This window comes from Chiloscyllium punctatum, chromosome 23 (assembly GCF_047496795.1).
Source record: "Chiloscyllium punctatum isolate Juve2018m chromosome 23, sChiPun1.3, whole genome shotgun sequence".
In the NCBI taxonomy this organism is placed as follows: domain Eukaryota; kingdom Metazoa; phylum Chordata; class Chondrichthyes; order Orectolobiformes; family Hemiscylliidae; genus Chiloscyllium; species Chiloscyllium punctatum.
The window spans coordinates 92,476,882-92,492,997 of NC_092761.1; the positions used below are offsets into that span (position 1 = coordinate 92,476,882).

General features: G+C 53.4%; 1 protein-coding gene across 5 annotated transcripts in view; it reads right to left on the reverse strand.

The window, feature by feature from the left end:
• Positions 1 to 9,891: 9,891 nt before the first annotated feature.
• LOC140494261 (uncharacterized) overlaps positions 9,892 to 16,116 on the reverse strand; it is a 56,571-nt gene continuing 50,346 nt past the window's right edge. Inside the window, exons 1-4 of one of the 5 annotated variants that reach the window (XM_072593524.1) lie at positions 13,899 to 14,000; positions 13,485 to 13,584; positions 11,875 to 12,001; positions 9,892 to 11,017 (exon numbers count right to left, since the gene is read on the reverse strand). In XM_072593524.1, coding sequence (XP_072449625.1) covers positions 10,033 to 11,017; positions 11,875 to 12,001; positions 13,485 to 13,533 — 1,161 coding nt within the window. In that variant the 5' untranslated portion in view covers positions 13,534 to 13,584; positions 13,899 to 14,000 and the 3' untranslated portion in view covers positions 9,892 to 10,032. The other 4 variants (XM_072593528.1, XM_072593526.1, XM_072593529.1 and 1 more) reach the window with 4 other exon arrangements.

Below are 16,116 nucleotides of genomic sequence, written 5' to 3' on the forward strand. Positions count from 1 at the left end.
ATGGGTTTGGGGCGGGGATGGGGTTGGATATGGGTGGGACGGGGCGGGGGTGGATGGGTTTGGGGCGGGGGCTATGATGGATGGGTTGGGGTGGGGGCAGGGTTGGATATGGTTGGGGTGTGGGTGGGGTTGGATGGGTTTGGGGCGGGGGCGTGGTTGGATATGGTTGGGGGGGCAAGGGCGTGGTTGGATGGGTTGGGGGCGGGTGGCGGGGTTGAATGGGTTTTGGGGTGGGGTCAGTGTTGGATGGGTTGGGGGCAGGGGCGGATTTGGATGGGTTGGGGTGAGGGCGAGGTTGAATGGATTGGGGGCGGGGGCGGGGTTGGATGGGTTGGGGGTGGGGCGGGGTTGGATGGATTGGGGGCAGGGATGTGGTTGGATGGGTTGTGGGCGTGGGGGCAGGGTTGGATGGGTTTGGGGTGGGGGCGGGGTTGGATAGGTTGGGGTGGGGGCTGGGGTTGGATATGGTTCGGGCGGGGGGGTTGGGTGGGTTGGGTTGGGGGCATGGTTGGATAGGTTGGGGGCTGGGCGGGGCTGGATATGGTTCGGCGGGGGCGGGGGCGTGGGCGGGGGCAGGGGCAGGGTTGGATGAGTTCGGGGGCCGGGGAGGGGGTGGGGTTGGATGAGTTGGGGGGCGGGGGTGGGTTTGGATGGGTCTGGGGCTAGGGGTGCTGTTGGATGGGTTTGGGGGCAAGGGGGTGATGTTGGAGGGGTTGGGGCGGGGGCGGGGGCAGGGGCGGGGTTGGATGTGTTGGGTCAGGAGCGTTGTTGGATGGGTTGGGGTGGATGTGGGGTTGGATGGGTTGGGGTTGGGTGCGGGGTTGAATGGGTTTGGTAGGCAGTGGCGTGGTTGGATGGCTTGCGGTGGGGGCGGGGTTGGATGGGTTGGGGGTGGGGGTGGGGTTGGATATGGTTGGGGTGGGGGTGAGGTTGGAGGTGTTGGGAGCGGGGGCGGGGGCGGGGTCAGGGTTGGATGGGTTGGGGGGTGTGGTTGGATGTGTTTGAGGGGGTGGAGGTGCTGTTGGATGGGTTTGGGGGTGTTGATATTGGAGGGGGGTGTGGCGGAGGCGGGGTTGGATGGGTTTGGGACGGGGCAGAGTTGGATGGGTTGGGGGAGGATGGATTGGATGGGTTGGATGGGTTGGGGCGGGGGCGGGTTTGGATATGGTTGGGGCAGGGGTGGGGTTGAATGGGTTTGGGGACGGGGCAGGATTGGATGGGTTGGGGTGGGTGTGGCGTTAGATGGGTCGGGGCGGGGTCAGGAGTGGGGTTATATGGGTTTGGGGTTCGGGGTGGAGGCGGGGTTGGATGGGTTTGGGGTGAGGGCGGGGTTGGATGGGTTGGAGGCAGAGGCAGAGTTGGATATGGTTGAGCCTGGGGCGGGGGCGAGGTTGGATGGGTTTGGGGGCGGGGGTGGGATTGGATGTGTTGGGGGGTGGGGGCGGGGTTGGATGGATTGGGGGCGGGGGCGCGGTTGGATGGGTTGTGGGGGTGGGGTCAGGTTGGATGGGTTTGGGGCGGGGACGGGGTTGGATGGGTTGGGGTGGGGGCGGGGATGGTTGAGGAGGGGGTGGGGTTGGGGCCGGGGTTGGGGCCGGGGTTGGATATGGTTGGGGTGGGGGTGGGGTTGGATGGGTTGGGGTAGGTGCGGGGTTAGATGGGTTTGGGGTGGGGGTGGCATGGATGGGTTTGGGGGTCGGGGCAGGGGTGGAATTGAATGGGTTTGGGGTGGGGGCGGGGTTGGATGGGTTTGGGGTGGGGCGGGGGCAGTATCTGGTTGGGGGCAGGGGCACGGTTGGATGGGTTTGGGGAGGACCCGGAGTTGGATATGGTTGGGGCAGTGGCGGGGTTGGATGGGTTTGAGACGTGGGTGGGGTTAGATATGGTTGGGGTGGAGGCGGGAGCAGAGTTGGATGGGTTTGGGGCGGAGGCAGAGTTGGATATCGTTGGGGTGGGGGTTTGGTTGGAAGGGTTTGGGGTGGGGACGGGGTTGGATGGGTTGGGGCAGAGACAGAGTTGGATATGGTTGAGCCTGGGGCGGGGCAGAGGTTGGATGGATTTGGGGGCGGGGTTGGATATGGTTGGGACGGGGGCAAGGTTGGATGGGTTTGGGGGGCAGGGGCGGGTTGGATATGGTTGGGACAAGGGCAGGGTTGGATGGATTTGGGGGGCGGGGCGGGGCGGGGTTGGATGGGTTGGGATGGGGGCGGGATTGGATGGGTTGTGGCAGGGGCGGGGGCGGGGTTGGATGTGTTTGTTGCGGGGGCGGGGGCGGGGTTGGATAGGTTTGGGGCGGAGGTGGAGTTGGATATGGTTGGGCAGGGCGGGAGCGGGGTTGGATGGGTTTTGGGGCGGGGCAGGGATGAATATGGTTGGGGAGGGGGCGTGGTTGGATGGGTTTGGGACGGGAACGTGATTGGATATGGTTAGGGCGGGGGGCAGGGTTGGATGGGTTTGGGGGCGTGGGCGGGGTTGGATGGGTTTGGGGTGGGAGAGGAGTTGGATATGGTTGGGGCAAGGGCGGGGGTGGGGTTGAATGGGTTTGGGGCGGGGATGGGGTTGGATATGGGTGGGACGGGGCGGGGGTGGATGGGTTTGGGGCGGAGTCAAGATTGGATATGGTTGGGGCGGTGTTGGGGTTGGATGGGTTTGGGGCAGGGGAGTGGTTGGATCTGGTTGGGGCAAGGGCGGGGTTGGATGGGTTGGGGGAAGAGGCGGGGTTTGATATGGTTGGGGTGGGGGCAGGGTTGAATGGTTTGGTGGCAGGGTTGGATGTGTTGGGGACGGGGGTAGGGTTGGATGTGTTTGAGGTGGGGCGGGGTTGGATGGGTTTGGGGCAGGGGCGGGGTTGGATATGGTTGGGACAGGGGCGGGGTTGGATGGGTTGGGGTGGAGGTGGAATTGGATATGGTTGGGGCAGGGTGGGGGCGGGGTTGGATGGGTTTTGGGGCGGGGCAGGGATGGATATGGTTGGGGAGGGGGCATGGTTGGATGGGTTTGGGATGGGGGCGTGATTGGATATGGTTGGGGCGGGGGCAGGGTTGGATAGGTTTGGGGCTCGGGTGTGGTTGGATGAGTTTGGGGTGGGGCGGGGTTGGATATGGTTGAGGCAAGGGCGGGGGTGGGGTTGAATGGGTTTGGGGCGGTGCGGGGTTGGATATGGTTGGGACGGGTCGGGGCTGGATGGGTTTGGGGCGGGGTCAGGATTGGATATGGTTGGGGCTGGGTTGGGGTTGGATGGGTTTGGGGCGGGGGCGTGGTTGGATATGGTTGGGGCAAGGGCGTGGTTGGATGGGTTTGGGGGCGGGGCGGGGTTGGATGGGTTGGGGTGGGGGTGGGGTTGGATGTGGTTGGGAGCGGTGGCGGGGTTGGATATGGTTGGGACGGGTCGGGGCTGGATGGGTTTGGGGCGGGGTCAGGATTGGATATGGTTGGGGCTGGGTTGGGGTTGGATGGGTTTGGGGCGGGGGGCGTGGTTGGATATGGTTGGGGCAAGGGCGTGGTTGGATGGGTTGGGAGCGGTGGCAGGGTTGGATATGGTTGGGGGCGGTGGCGGGGTTGAATGGGTTTTGGGGTGGCGGGGTGGGGATGGATATGGTTGGCGCGGGGCGAGGTTGGATGGGTTTGGGGGGTGGGGTTGGATATGTTTGGGGCGGGGGCGGGGTTGGATGGGCTGGGGAGGGGGCGCGGTTTGATATGGTTGGGGCGGGGGCGGGGTTGGATGAGTTGGGGCGGGGGCTATGATGGATGGGTTGGGGTGGGGGCAGGGTTGGATATGGTTGGGGTGTGGGTGGGGTTGGATGGGTTGGGGAGGGGGCAGGGGCGGGGTTGGATATGGTTGGGGGAGCAGGGGTGGGGTTGGATGAGTTGGGGTGGGGGCGAGATTGGATGGTTTTGGGGCGGGGCGGGGTTGGATGGGTTTGGGGGTGGGGGCAGTGTTGGATGGGTTGGGGGCAGGGGCGGATTTGGATGGGTTGGGGTGAGGGCGAGGTTGAATGGATTGGGGGCGGGGGCGGGGTTGGATGGGTTGGGGGTGGGGCGGGGTTGGATGGATTGGGGGCAGGGATGTGGTTGGATGGGTTGTGGGCGTGGGGGCAGGGTTGGATGGGTTTGGGGTGGGGGCGGGGTTGGATAGGTTGGGGTGGGGGCTGGGGTTGGATATGGTTCGGGCGGGGGGGGTTGGGTGGGTTGGGTTGGGGGCATGGTTGGATAGGTTGGGGGCTGGGCGGGGCTGGATATGGTTCGGCGGGGGCGGGGGCGTGGGCGGGGGCAGGGGCAGGGTTGGATGAGTTCGGGGGCCGGGGAGGGGGTGGGGTTGGATGAGTTGGGGGGCGGGGGTGGGTTTGGATGGGTCTGGGGCTAGGGGTGCTGTTGGATGGGTTTGGGGGCAAGGGGGTGATGTTGGAGGGATTGGGGCGGGGGCGGGGGCGGGGGCGGGGTTGGATGTGTTGGGTCAGGAGCGTTGTTGGATGGGTTGGGGTGGATGTGGGGTTGGATGGGTTGGGGTTGGGTGCGGGGTTGAATGGGTTTGGTAGGCAGTGGCGTGGTTGGATGGCTTGCGGTGGGGGCGGGGTTGGATGGGTTGGGGGTGGGGGTGGGGTTGGATATGGTTGGGGTGGGGGTGAGGTTGGAGGGGTTGGGAGCGGGGGCGGGGGCGGGGTCAGGGTTGGATGGGTTGGGGGGTGTGGTTGGATGTGTTTGAGGGGGTGGAGGTGCTGTTGGATGGGTTTGGGGGTGTTGATATTGGAGGGGGTGTGGCGGAGGCGGGGTTGGATGGGTTTGGGGCGGGGCAGAGTTGGATGGGTTGGGGGAGGATGGATTGGATGGGTTGGATGGGTTGGGGCGGGGGCGGGTTTGGATATGGTTGGGGCAGGGGTGGGGTTGAATGGGTTTGGGGACGGGGCAGGATTGGATGGGTTGGGGTGGGTGTGGCGTTAGATGGGTCGGGGCGGGGTCAGGAGTGGGGTTATATGGGTTTGGGGTTCGGGGTGGAGGCGGGGTTGGATGGGTTTGGGGTGAGGGCGGGGTTGGATGGGTTTGGGTGGGTGGGGCGGGGGAGGGGTTGGATGGGTTTGGGGTGGGGGCAGGATTGGATATGGTTGGGGTGTGGGCGGGGTTGGATGGGTTGGGGAGGCGGAGGCGGAGGGGGAGGGGGCGGGGGCGGGGCTGGATAAGGTTGGGGGAGCGGGGGGGGTTGGATGAGTTGGGGTGGGGGCGAGATTGGATGGTTTTGGGGTGGGGCGGGGTTGGATGGGTTGGTGGGCGGGGGCGGGGTTGGCTGGGTTGGGGCAGGAATGGGGTTGTATGGGTTTGGGGGTGGGGGCAGTGTTGGATGGGTTGGGGGCAGGGGCGTGTTTGGATGGGTTGGGGTGAGGGCGAGGTTGGATGGATTGGGGGAGGGGTGGGGTTGGATGGGTTGGTGAGGCGGGGGCGGGGTTGGATGGGTTGGGGGTGGGGCGGGGTTGGATGGATTGGGGGCAGGGACGTGGTTGGATGGGTTGCAGGCGTGGGGGCATGGTTGAATGGGTTTGGGGCGGGGGCGGGGTTGGATAGGTTGGGGTGGGGGCGGGGTTGGATATGGTTCGGGCGGGGGGGTTGGGTGGATTGGGTTGGGGGCATGGTTGGATAGGTTGGGGGCTGGGCGGGGCTGGATATGGTTCGGCGGGGGGCGTGGGCGGGGGCAGGGGCAGGGTTGGATGGGTTTGGGAGCCGGGGCGGAAGTGGGGTTGGATGGGTTGGGGGGCAGGGGCGGGTTTGGATGGGCCTGGGGCTGGGGGTGCTGTTGGATGGGTTTGGGGGCACGGGGGTGATGTTGGAGGTGTTGGGGTGGGGGCAGGGTTGGATGGGTTTGGGGCGGGGTGGGGTTGGATGTTTGGGGCGGGGGCAGGGTTGGATGGGTTGGGGTTGGGGTTGGGGGCGGGGTTGTATGGGTTTGGCAGGCAGTGGCGGGGTTGGATGGCTAGCGGTGGGGGCGGGGTTGGATGGGTTGGGGGTGGGGATGGGGTTGGATATGGTTGGGGCTGGGGAGAGGTTGGAGGGGTTGGGAGCAGGGGCGGGGTCGGGGTTGGATGGGTTGGGGGGTGTAGTTGGATGTGTTTGAGGGGGTGGAGGTGCTGTTGGATGGGTTTGAGGGTGTTGATATTGGAGGGGGTGGGGTGGAGGCGGGGTTGGATGGGTTTGGGGGCGGGGCAGGGTTGGATGGGTTGGGGTGGGTGTGGGGTTAGATGGGTTGGGGCGGGGGCAGGGGTGGGGTTATATGGGTTGGGGTTTGGGGTGGAGTCGGGGTTGGATGGGTTTGGGGCGGGGGAGGGGTTGGATGGGTTTGGGGCGGGGGAGGGGTTGGATGGGTTTGGGGCGGGGACGGGGTTGAATGGGTTGGGGTCAGGGCGGGGTTGGATATGGTTGGGGTGGGGGTGGGGTTGGATGGGTTGCAGGTGGGGGCGGGGTTGGATATGGCTGGGGTAGGGGTGGGGTTGGATGGGTTGGGGCGGGCGCAGTTTTGGATGGGTTGGGGTGGGGGCGTGGTTGGATATGGTTGGGATAGGGGCGGGGTTGGATGGGTTGGGGGTGGGGGCGGGCTTGAATGAGTTTGGGGGCAGGGGCAGGGTTGGATGGGTTAGGGGTTGGGGCGGGGTTGGATAGGTTTGGGGGGTGGGGGTGGTTTTGGAGGGGGGTGGGGTTGCAAGGGTGGAGTTGGATGGGTTTATGGGGGGTGGGCGGTGTGGGCTGTGTTGGGAGGGGGGGTGCCTTGCGTGCTGGGTGCTGCTGCAGTGTCCTGCACGGGGAGCAGTCTTTAAAAACACCAAGCCCCAGAGGAAAGGCATTTAATCAATTCAGAGCTGGAAAATGTGTTGCTGGAAAAGTGCAGCAGGTCAGGCAGCATCCAAGGAGCAGGAGAATCGACGTTTCGGGCACAAGCCCTTCTTCAGGAATGAGGAGGGTGTGCCAAGCAGGCTAAGATAAAAGGTAGGGAGGAGGGACTTGGGGGAGGGGCGTTGGGAATACGATAGGTGGAAGGAGGTTAAGGTGAGGGTGATAGGCCGGAGTGGGGGTGGGGGCGGAGAGGTCGGGAAGAAGATTGCAGGTCAAGAAGGTGGTGCTGAGTCCGAGGGTTGGGACTGAGAAAAGGTGGGGGGAGCGGAAATGAGAAAGCTGGAGAAATCTGCATTCATCCCTTGTGGTTGGAGGGTTCCTAGGCAGAAGATGAGTGGCTCTTCCTCCAGGTGTCATGTTGCCATGGTCTGGTGGAGTGGGAGGGGGAGTTAGTGTTCAACTACGGGGCGGTTGGGTTGGTTGGTGCGGGTGTCCCAGAGGTGTTCTCTGAAACGTTCCGCAAGTAGGCGGCCTGTCTCCCCAATATAGAGGAGGCCACATCGGGTGCAGCAGATGCAGTAAATGATGTATGTGGAGGTGCAGGTGAATTTGTGGCGGATATGGAAGGATCCCTTGGGGCCTTGGAGGGAAGTAAGGGGGGAGGTGTGGGCGCAAATTTTGCATTTCTTGCGGTTGCAGGGGAAGGTGCCGGGAGTGGAGGTTGGGTTGGTGGGGGGTGTGGATCTGACGAGGAAGTCGCGGAGGGAGTGGTCTTTCTGGAACGCTGATAGGGGTGAGGAGGGAAATATATCCTTGGTGGTGGGGTCTGTTTGGATAGTCAATTATCCGAACAAAATAGCGCCCGCCCATCTCATTCGGATGATCGAGGTTCCCCTGTATGTGGATGTCAGTAAGGCGTTTGATAAGGTTCCCCACAGTAGGCTATTGCACAAAGTATGGAGGCATGGGATTGAGGGTGAGTTAGCGGTTTGGATCAGGAATTAGCTAGCTGAAAGACAACGGAGTGGTGGTTGATGGGAAATGTTCATCCTGGAGTTTGATTACTTGTGGTGTACTGCAAGAATCTGGTTTGGGGCCACTGCTGTTTTGTCATTTTTATAAATGACCTGGATAAGGACATAGAAGGATGGGTTAGTAAATTTGCGGATGACATTAACGTCGGTAGAGTTGTGAATAGTGCTGAAGGATATTGCATGTTACAAAGGATCATAGATAGACTGCAGAGCTGGGCTAAGAGATGGCAAATGGAGTTTAATGTGGAAAAGTGTGAGGTGATTCACTTTGGAAGGAGTAACAGAAATGCAGAGTACTGGGCCTAATGGTAAGATTCTTGGCAGTGTGGATGAGCAGAGAGATCTCGGTGTCCCATGTGCGTAGATTCCTGAAAATTGACACCCAGGTTGATGGGGTTGTTAAGAAGGCATATAGTGTGTTAGCTTTTTATTAATCGAGGGATTGAGTTTCGGAACCATGAGGTCAAGCTGCAGCTTTACAAAACTCTGGTGCGGGCTGCAGTTTGTGTATTATGTACAGTTCTGGTCACCACGTTGTAGGAAACATGTGGAATCATTGGAAAGGTTCAGAGGAGATTTACTATGATCTTGCCTGGTATGGAGGGAAGGTCTTATGGGGAAAGGCTGAGGGACTTGAGGCTGTTTTCGTTAGAGAGAAGAAGGTTAAGAGGTGACTTAATAGAGACATACAAGATGATCAAAGGATTAGATAAGGTGGACAGTGAGAGCCTCTTTCCTTGGATGGTGATGACTAACATGAGGGGACACAGCTTTAAATTGATGGGTGATAGATATAGGATAGGTGGTTTCTTTAATCAGAGAGTTGTAGGGGCATAGACCTGACAACTTTAAGGGCATTTAAATGGTCATTGGATAAATATATGGATAGTAATGAAATAGTGTACGTTCAATGGACTTCAGATCAGTTTCCCAGCATCATCAAGAACTGAAAGGCCTGTACTGTGCTGTATCGTTCTATGTTCTGTACACATGTATGTCATGCCCACACCTGCAGATGAAGTCAGAGGTTGATGGTGGTTTTATTGAGAAGGTTTGGAGTGGCAGGTAGTTTGGGAGGAGTAGTTGAGGGATAGATGGTGTTGGTGAGGGAGGTGGGTTGAGAGGGGATTGACTGAGTGAGGCTTATGGAGAGGGGGCTGAGAGGATTGGATAGTTTGACACTTTGCTGCTGAGAGGTTATGGAGCTGGAAACTGACTGGAAAATCATCACTCAAAATCCAGTTCCTAGTCAGCCACCCTTTAAGTTTTCATCACATGAGATAGATACAGGGGACACAGGAGAAGCAGTGTTATCATTGACCAGATACACTGCAGAAATTCACCAAAAATCCTCAAACAGCACCTTACAAACCCACAACTTCTTCCATTCAGAAGGACAAGGGCAGCAGATACATGGGAACACCATCCCCTGGAAGATCCCCCTCCAGGCCACTCACCATCCTGACTTGGAAGTATATGAGTGTTCCTTCACTGTCACTGGGTCAAAATCCTGGAACTCCACTCCCCAAGGTCATTGTAGGTCTATCTACAGCACATGGACTGTAGCAGTTCAAGATGGAAGCTCAACCTCACCTTCTCAAGGGGCAACTAGAGATGGGGCAATAAATGCTAACCACCAGCAATACCCATGCATACTGAATGAAAAATGGCTAGTGGGATACTGAAACTGTCCAGTGTGGGTCACGGTGGGATACCGAAACTGTCCAGTGTGGGTCATGGTGGGATACCGAAACTGTCCAGTGTGGGTCACGGTGGGATACTGAAATTGTCCAGTGTGGGTCACGGTGGGATACCGAAACTGTCCAGTGTGGGTCACGGTGGGATACTGAAATTGTCCAGTGTGGGTCACGGTGGGATACCGAAAACTGTCCAGTGTGGGTCACGGTGGGATACCGAAACTGTCCAGTGTGGGTCCTGTGCTATTGTTCCTTGTGTCTCCCAACAGGAAAGAGCTGTGACTGAACTCATAGGGATCACCAGGTGAAATTCCAAAGTCAGGAACTTTGCTGATGGATAAATAGTCTTCCAAAAAAAGATATTTATTAATTTGAACTTCACAAGGAACGGAAACATGAAAATATTATCAATACCGAAGTAATTTCAAGACATTTCATCCATAATTTAACATGCCATTAGTGGCTTAAATACATGATAATATTTATAATCAAACAGTTCTCTGTCCTCCAACAAGGTTCTGCATTCCTGATACACAGTCTGATGGAATAACTTTCCATTTCTCAATCAGTTCTCCTTGTTCTGACGGAATTTGTCCCATAAAGCTGAAAGTCGGATTTTGAAGATCCTGATGAATTTCTGCGTATGGTGCGAGTCTCTCTTGCATCTCCTGGACATTCTGACTGATTATTTGATGCAGCTCCTCTGAATAGGGGGTGATGTTCTGGTGGAACTCTTCAATGTTCTGGTTAATGATGCTGTTGAGATCTTCAATGTATGGAGCCAGATTTTGGTTCATGCTTCCCAAGTTCTCATTGAGTTTCACTTTCAGTTCTGCAATGTAAGGGACTAGCCTTTGCTTCAGAACTTCCACATTCTCATCCAGCTTTGTCTGCAGCTCCTCAGCATAAGGTGCAACCCTCTGAGTCATTTCACTGATCTGTTGGTTCATCTTGTTCTGGATATCACTGGCGTAAGGACTCAGGCTATCACGGAGCTCCTGCACTTTCTCATCTAGCTGACTGCGGAATTCCCTCGCATTTACACTCACCTTCTGCTTGAGATGATTAACATTGTCCTGAATCTCCATCTGGAACTGCTCAGCGTAGGGAGTGAGAACACCCCTCAGGTTTTCAGCATTCTCGCTCAGTTTGTCCTGAAGAGCTTTGGTGTAGGGAGCCAGTGTCTGGCGAAGTTCCTCAGCATTATTCCTCAGCTGCTGTTGGAGTTGCTCATTGTAAGGTGTCAGCTTACGGTGGAATTCTGCAAGGTTTCTACTCAGGCTCTGGTGGACTCCATCAGCAAAAGGAGCAAGTTTCCTGCTCAGGTCCTGCAGCTCGTGCCTGATCGTCTGCCGAAGTTTCTCACTGTCAAATGTCACCTTCAGATGCAGCTCGTCTGTGAGGGGAGCCAGTTTCTGGTGGAGATTCTCAGTGTAGTCTTGGACAGTCTCCACATTATCCTTTAGGAAATCACTGGAAAAGATAGAGACATTTTGAACACATTTTGTTGGATTTGCTCCTGCCTATTTCAAGAGGGAATACTGACCAAGTGCAATTCTCTGACAGCTATTACACAGGAGTAAGGATGTTACACTGAACTATCTTGTGGAAGACAGAGTACAATTCCTACATCCTTCAATCCTTCCCTTGCTGTTAGCATCAACAATCAAGAGGGGACAGACATAAGATTGGGCAATGTGGCCTCCTCTGTGTATGGGACTCAAAAAGGATATTCATACTGGGCACATAACGTGACACGAAGCAGAGGAAACCGGAGATATACAAATCTTTAACAGAGTTCTGGTGTTAGGGTGGATTTCAAACATTTGGGTTATTTGTCAAAGATATTGGTTCAAGTGTAACAAATAGTTGATCAGAACAGTATTCCAAATAACTTGTTAACCACTTTTTATCGACAATATCTTATTTATTGGCTGTCCTTAAGGATGTATGAACTTGCACACTAAGCAACCTGATCCTCTTCTACTTCCTAGGGTTCTACTATTCAATGTGCTCCCCCTACCTTGTTAGTCCTCTCACAATCCATCACCTGACACTTTTAATTAAATTATTAGATTAAATTCCATTCACCATTGTTCAACCCACATGACCAACCAATCTATAATCTCATTCCTGATTGGTTAGAAATCCTCACTCTAATTGCTCCCAAGATTCAAGTAAAATGTGTTTGCATCAGCCTCCAGCTGTCTTGACAATGCTACCAAACATGCTTTCTTGAAATGTCGATTCTCCTGATCCTTTGATGCTACCTGACCTGCTGTGCTTTTCCAGCAACACATTTTTAATGCTACCAAACATTCCAAACTCACCGGAGCTGATCGCTGATTTCTGAGCCCTGGATCTGGTCAATATTGTCCTTGGCATTGTTGGTCAACTGACTGATGTAGTCCCAGAAAGCATCTTGGACCTCATCTCCGTGGACCTGAACCTGGGAGCCTAGGGGAGGAAGGAAACAACAATTAAAATGAGAGTGTTTCTTGGTTATTCGAGAGACAATAGCTTGTGAAAGAGTAACCTCAATGCAGCCTGACTACTGCTCGTTCATCACTGACTGCACAAATAAACAGGTCATTGTGTTAAACCATTATTTTTAACTACTTAAGACAAGATTAAAATGAATCCAAATAAACAGGTGATGCAAGTTTGCCCTCAACAACCAACAACTCTGGGGGTTACCATTAACCAGAAACTGGACTAGACCAGTCATGTAGACACAGTGGCGGCAACAGCAAGTCAGAGGTAGGAATATTACAGCAAGTAACTCATCTCCTGACTCCCCAAAGCCTGCCCATTGGGATACAAGACTGGAGTGTGATGGAATAGTCCCTACTTGCCGGGATGAGTGCAGCTCCAACAACACTCCAGAAGCTTGACATCCTTTCAGGAGAAAGCAGTGAGGTTTTCCACATGAAACTGAAGCAGTTAGTGGACTATTCAGCACTTCGATCTTCCTCTGCCAGCCAGTTAGATCACCGTGTCTGTGTTTTGTAATCCTCATTTCTATCTATCCTGATAAATTTTGATTCCTTTGCTACCAAGAATCTATCATCTCTGCCTTTAAAAATGTTCAGTGACACTGCTTCCATAGCCTTCTGAAGGAACAGAACTCTCTGAGAAATAATATTTCTCCTCCCCTGTCTTGAAAAAGCAAATCTTAATTTTTATTCAGTGCTGCCTAATTCTGGACTCACTCACATAAAGAAACAGGCTTTCCATGCCCAATTCGCCAAGACCATTCAAGATCTAATATACAAGACAAGTTACTCCACACACTTTTCTAAATTCCAATGGAAATAATCCCAGCCTGTCCAACTTATCCTCAAGAGCCAACCCACTCATTCCCAGGTATCAATCATGTATACTTCCTCTGAATTGTCTCCCAATGTATTTACATCCTTGTTTAAAAAAAGGCGAGACCAAAACTACACTGTATTTGAGATGTGGTCCCCATCAATGCCCTGTATAAGCATAACGTCCTCACTTTTATGTTCAATTCTTCCTGTAATAAAGAACAGCATTCCACTGGCCTCCTTGATTACGTGCTGTATCTGCAAACTAGCACTAGAATAACTAGATTCCTCTGCACCTCCCAATCTGCAGTCCTTTTCTATTTAAGCAATATTTTACTTTATTATTCTTTCTGTAATTCTACATTCTTCCACATCTGCCAGGTGTTTACCCACTGACTGAAACCTAACCGTATCCCAGTCTGCACTATCCTGATGTCTTCTACACAACATACTCTCTGACCTATCTGTGTGTCAGCTATGAATCAATTTAGAATGCCTCTGCTTCCCTCTAATCTCAGTCAATGATATAAATTGTAAAAGTCTGAGACGCAGCACAGACCCCAGTGACAGACAGAAAAACCCTATAGCACAAAATATTCCAAACACAGCAGAAAATATAAAATATTTACCTAACACCAAGAAAGCAGTTAGAAGTACAAGGATCACTCTGGGAAACATCCTGGATTTCGTGCAAATTAATTACAATTTCTGTTCTTCTTTACAGCTGCTCTGTGAAAAGACAAATATCAGAGTTAGGCTGAGGTTTAAATCTTTAAGTGCCATTTATTGCTTCCAGGAAGCAACTTTGCTCCCGTGAACAATCTCCTTCATATGTTTGCAGCACAATCTGAGTGTTATTAACTACATACAAACCGCAACATTATTTACAAACACAGTATTCTCATCATTTGTCAGCACTGACCATTGGTTGATGCATGTACTGTACTACCTGACACAGATACATCTGCTGAGCCATTGTCCCTGTTTAAACCCCAGGCTGCAGTGTTGAGAATAGCAGCTGCTTGAGCAAGTGTTTCTCTCACCTGCTTCTACTGATCCGAGAGCTCCGTGTCCCAGTCTCACCGGCACTTGCTCTATATAAGCCGAATCTTATCAGCCGTTGATAAGGAGTTGGTCTGTTTGTGCAGGTTCTCCACTGATCCCAAGAAAACGTGGAACTTCCAACATCTCTGTCACTGTGAACTGTGGTACATTTGCTCAAATGTGATCCCAACTCTAATGAGCGGCCAAATTCCAATTCGGATTAATTTTTTAGAGCAAAGGTCATAATTTAATAACACGTGTAGTGTCAAGAGACAGATGATAAAGGGCTTCATAGAGAAAACACTGAGAAACTGTTTCAGTTGCAGGATGGTCAGTAACCAGAGGGGCACAGAGTGAGGGGATCTGGGAAAGCATGGCGGAGTGGTTAGTGGGGTGCAGTTTACAGCTAGTGACTATGATCTGGGGACTCTAAGAAGCTGAAAATGAGGTGGAAGCAGATTCAATGGGAACTTCCAAAAGGGGAAATGGATAAGTATTTGAGGATAGAACTGTGAAGGCCCTGAGCAAAGAGCTGAGGCCATGGGAGACAGGGTGTGGATGAACTTTCAGTGAGTTAGACATAATGGGCCAAATGGTCACATTTTGCATCAAGCGTTTTTGAGATAAGGTCCCTTAGCACCTAAACAAACAACATCTTATAAACCGACTGAAACTTCAGTGTAGCCCACCAGATACTGTCCTCAGAGATACTTCCCACAGTGTTTCCTGCTACATTAAAGACACTTCAGCAGCTGAGAGATCTTTGGGACATTTTGAGGTGATAAACAGCCTGTCTGATCATTGTGTGTTGTATTAAATATTGAGAGAGGCTGGAGCAGGTGGGTGAACATGACCTGCTGCTTCTATTGGAAAATGAATAGTCTTGCTTCCCAAGGCTGGCTGATTCGGGTACAGGTTATGTTTCAGGCTGTGGATTTCTGGTGGCTGTTTGCAGCAGCAATTAGTATCTGTCCAGGCCACTAGGAGCTGAGAACCACATTCCCAGAGGATGTGGAATACCCTCAGGAACCAGTCAATGCCTCTCTCACTCACATACTTACTCATTTATTTTATCTCTCTATCTATCTCTTTTACTTTTTCTTTCTCTCTATCACTCTCTCTTTCTCTCCATCTACATATTTCTGTCTGTCTTTCTGTTTCTCTCTCTCTCTCTCTATATATATATATATATATATATATATTTCTGATGGAGTGGTAATGTCACTAAACCAGGAACCCAGAAGCCCAGGCTAATGCTCTGGGTCACAGAGTCAGTCCCACCATAGCAGTTGCTGAAATTTAAACTCAATAAATAAACTTTGGAATTCAAAACTCGTCTCAATGATGGTTGATCATGAAATCACTGTGATTGTTGTAAAAACTCACTGATGGACTACCCCTTGGAAAATTGCCATCCTACAGGAAATGGTCCAGGAAAGATCAGATGCATTGTTGGTCATCTTCCAAAATGTACAGACTCTGGAGCAGCTCATACAGACTGGAGGGTGGGGAATGCACTATTTAAAAAGGGAGGGAGAGACCAGTGAGTGTCACCTTTATAGGGGGAAAAGGTAAGAGTCCATTATAAAAGATGTCTCAGCAGCAATGGGATTGCAGAAAGCCAGAATGGTTCTATAAATGGCAAATCATATTTAACAAATTTACTGGAGTTTTCGAGGATGTAACTAGTGGAACTGATAAGGGAGCACAAGTGGATGTGGTGTATTTGGATTTTCAAAGGGCTTTTGATAAAGTCCATCTTAGGAGATTTGTGGGCAAAGTTAAAGTACTTGGGATAGATGCTAATATTTGGCAAGGATGGGGAATTGGTTGACAGACAAGAAACATAGTGGAAACAGAGAGTGGGAAACAGAAAGTGGCAGGAAGTGATTGGTGTGGTAGCACTCAGATCAATGCTAAGGCCCCAGCTATTCATGAGGGAACTTTCTAGATGGCATAAAGATGGGCAGAGTTGGGGAGGATGCAAGGAGGCTCCAAGGTTTTTTAAAATTCATCATGGGATCATCAAGGGCATCACCGACGAGACAGCATTTATTACCCATCCTTAATTTCCCAGAGTGGGGTTAAGAGTCAACCATGTTGCTACGGGTCTGGAGTCATATGGAGGCCAGATCAGGTAAGGATGACAGTTCCTTTCTCTAAAGGACATTAGTGATTTTCCTGATAATTGGCAATGGATTCCCAGTCATCATTAAT